This window comes from Aplysia californica, unplaced genomic scaffold (genome assembly GCF_000002075.1).
Source record: "Aplysia californica isolate F4 #8 unplaced genomic scaffold, AplCal3.0 scaffold00479, whole genome shotgun sequence".
Lineage (NCBI taxonomy): Eukaryota > Metazoa > Mollusca > Gastropoda > Aplysiida > Aplysiidae > Aplysia > Aplysia californica.
In genome coordinates this window covers 605,734-606,946 of record NW_004797749.1, presented here as the reverse complement: position 1 = coordinate 606,946, position 1,213 = coordinate 605,734, and the positions used below count along the sequence as shown (strand labels likewise).

General features: G+C 39.1%; 1 protein-coding gene across 1 annotated transcript in view; it reads left to right on the top strand.

Annotated features, from left to right (window-relative positions):
• LOC101851597 overlaps positions 1 to 1,213 on the top strand; it is a gene marked incomplete at its 5' end in the record, with an annotated part of 41,465 nt that overhangs the window by 887 nt on the left and 39,365 nt on the right. Inside the window, 1 exon segment of the mRNA XM_013086558.2 lies at positions 781 to 969. Within this exon segment, the coding sequence (XP_012942012.1) occupies positions 781 to 969 (189 nt within the window).

Sequence of the window (1,213 nt, the reverse complement as noted above, 5' to 3'; positions counted from 1 at the left end):
TATTCACAATAAATATATCTAAGTTATTTAAAATACATTTGATTTTGAGCAAAAATATGAGGAAAAGCGAACTCTTTGAACGTGCAGACATGTCCTTTTTATTTCCACTTGTATTCCCTTAGTAGGGGCACAAACAAGCTTACATTTTTGTAAAGAATTTTGTTTTATTTTTAAGTTGGGAGGGCTAAAGTGACTTCAACTCTTGACAAATCCATTTAATTTGCATGTTTCAATTTACCGAATCTTGTCGGTTTTTAATTTTTAAAATTGTTCTTGTAGGAAATGGTATAGCCTTAAAGGGTCGTGAATTCTTAAAGCCGACTTTTTTGTTCCCCAGAAAATTAAGATACTTGCATTTCATTGATATCTGGCTGGTGCTCTATTCTAAGTGAATAGCTAATTCAATATTGAAATTCCGGCATAACAATTCCAATTCAAGAGCGAAAGTGTTTAGTATTATAATTTTTTTTGAAAACTGAGTGACAACAAATTTATTTAAACATCACGTTATATTTTACTATTTCTGTGTTATCACCTTTAACTTTACCTCTTAACTGGCGTCGGTAGTTTAGTGGTTAGGCTACGGGACTCGTAATCGTGAGATTGCTGGTTCGGGGTTCGAGCCTGAGCTCGGTACCAGCCTTGGGAAAGGCCTTTTCATAAATTCCCTTATGGAGATGGACTCGGAGGTTCGTCCTCTTTAAATAACCTAAAAGTGTTGATAGGGGCGTTATCCTATACCATTTTACACTTTTTTTCTAATCATTAACCCATATCCAGGTCCGCTACTGGTCAGTGGCACGTACCGACTCCATGCCCAACTGGTACCTAGTGGTCACTTCACCCCAACTACAGCCTGTTCTCATCACGAGCACGAGTGGTGAGCGTCTGGAGTTCGTATCCGGGAGGACGAGTCCACAGCAGTGGAAGCGTTTCAACTACGACCGATACAACCCCTGGTCCACACAGGTGCATAATATATAATGTGTTAATATGTTACTGCAACTGATGTTTCTTTGTGTTATGATTTTGGTCCTGCAACAAGCAGTTGATGTCTACATTATTCGTGTTGGTAATGGTGGCCTAAATAACAGGACAGAGAGGGGTGGGACAGTTGTTGTTGGTGCTGCTGCTGCTGTTCTTGTTCTTGTTCGTGTTCTTTTTTCTCCTCCTCTTCGTCTTCTTCGTTTTCTTCTTCGTTTTCTTCTTCGTT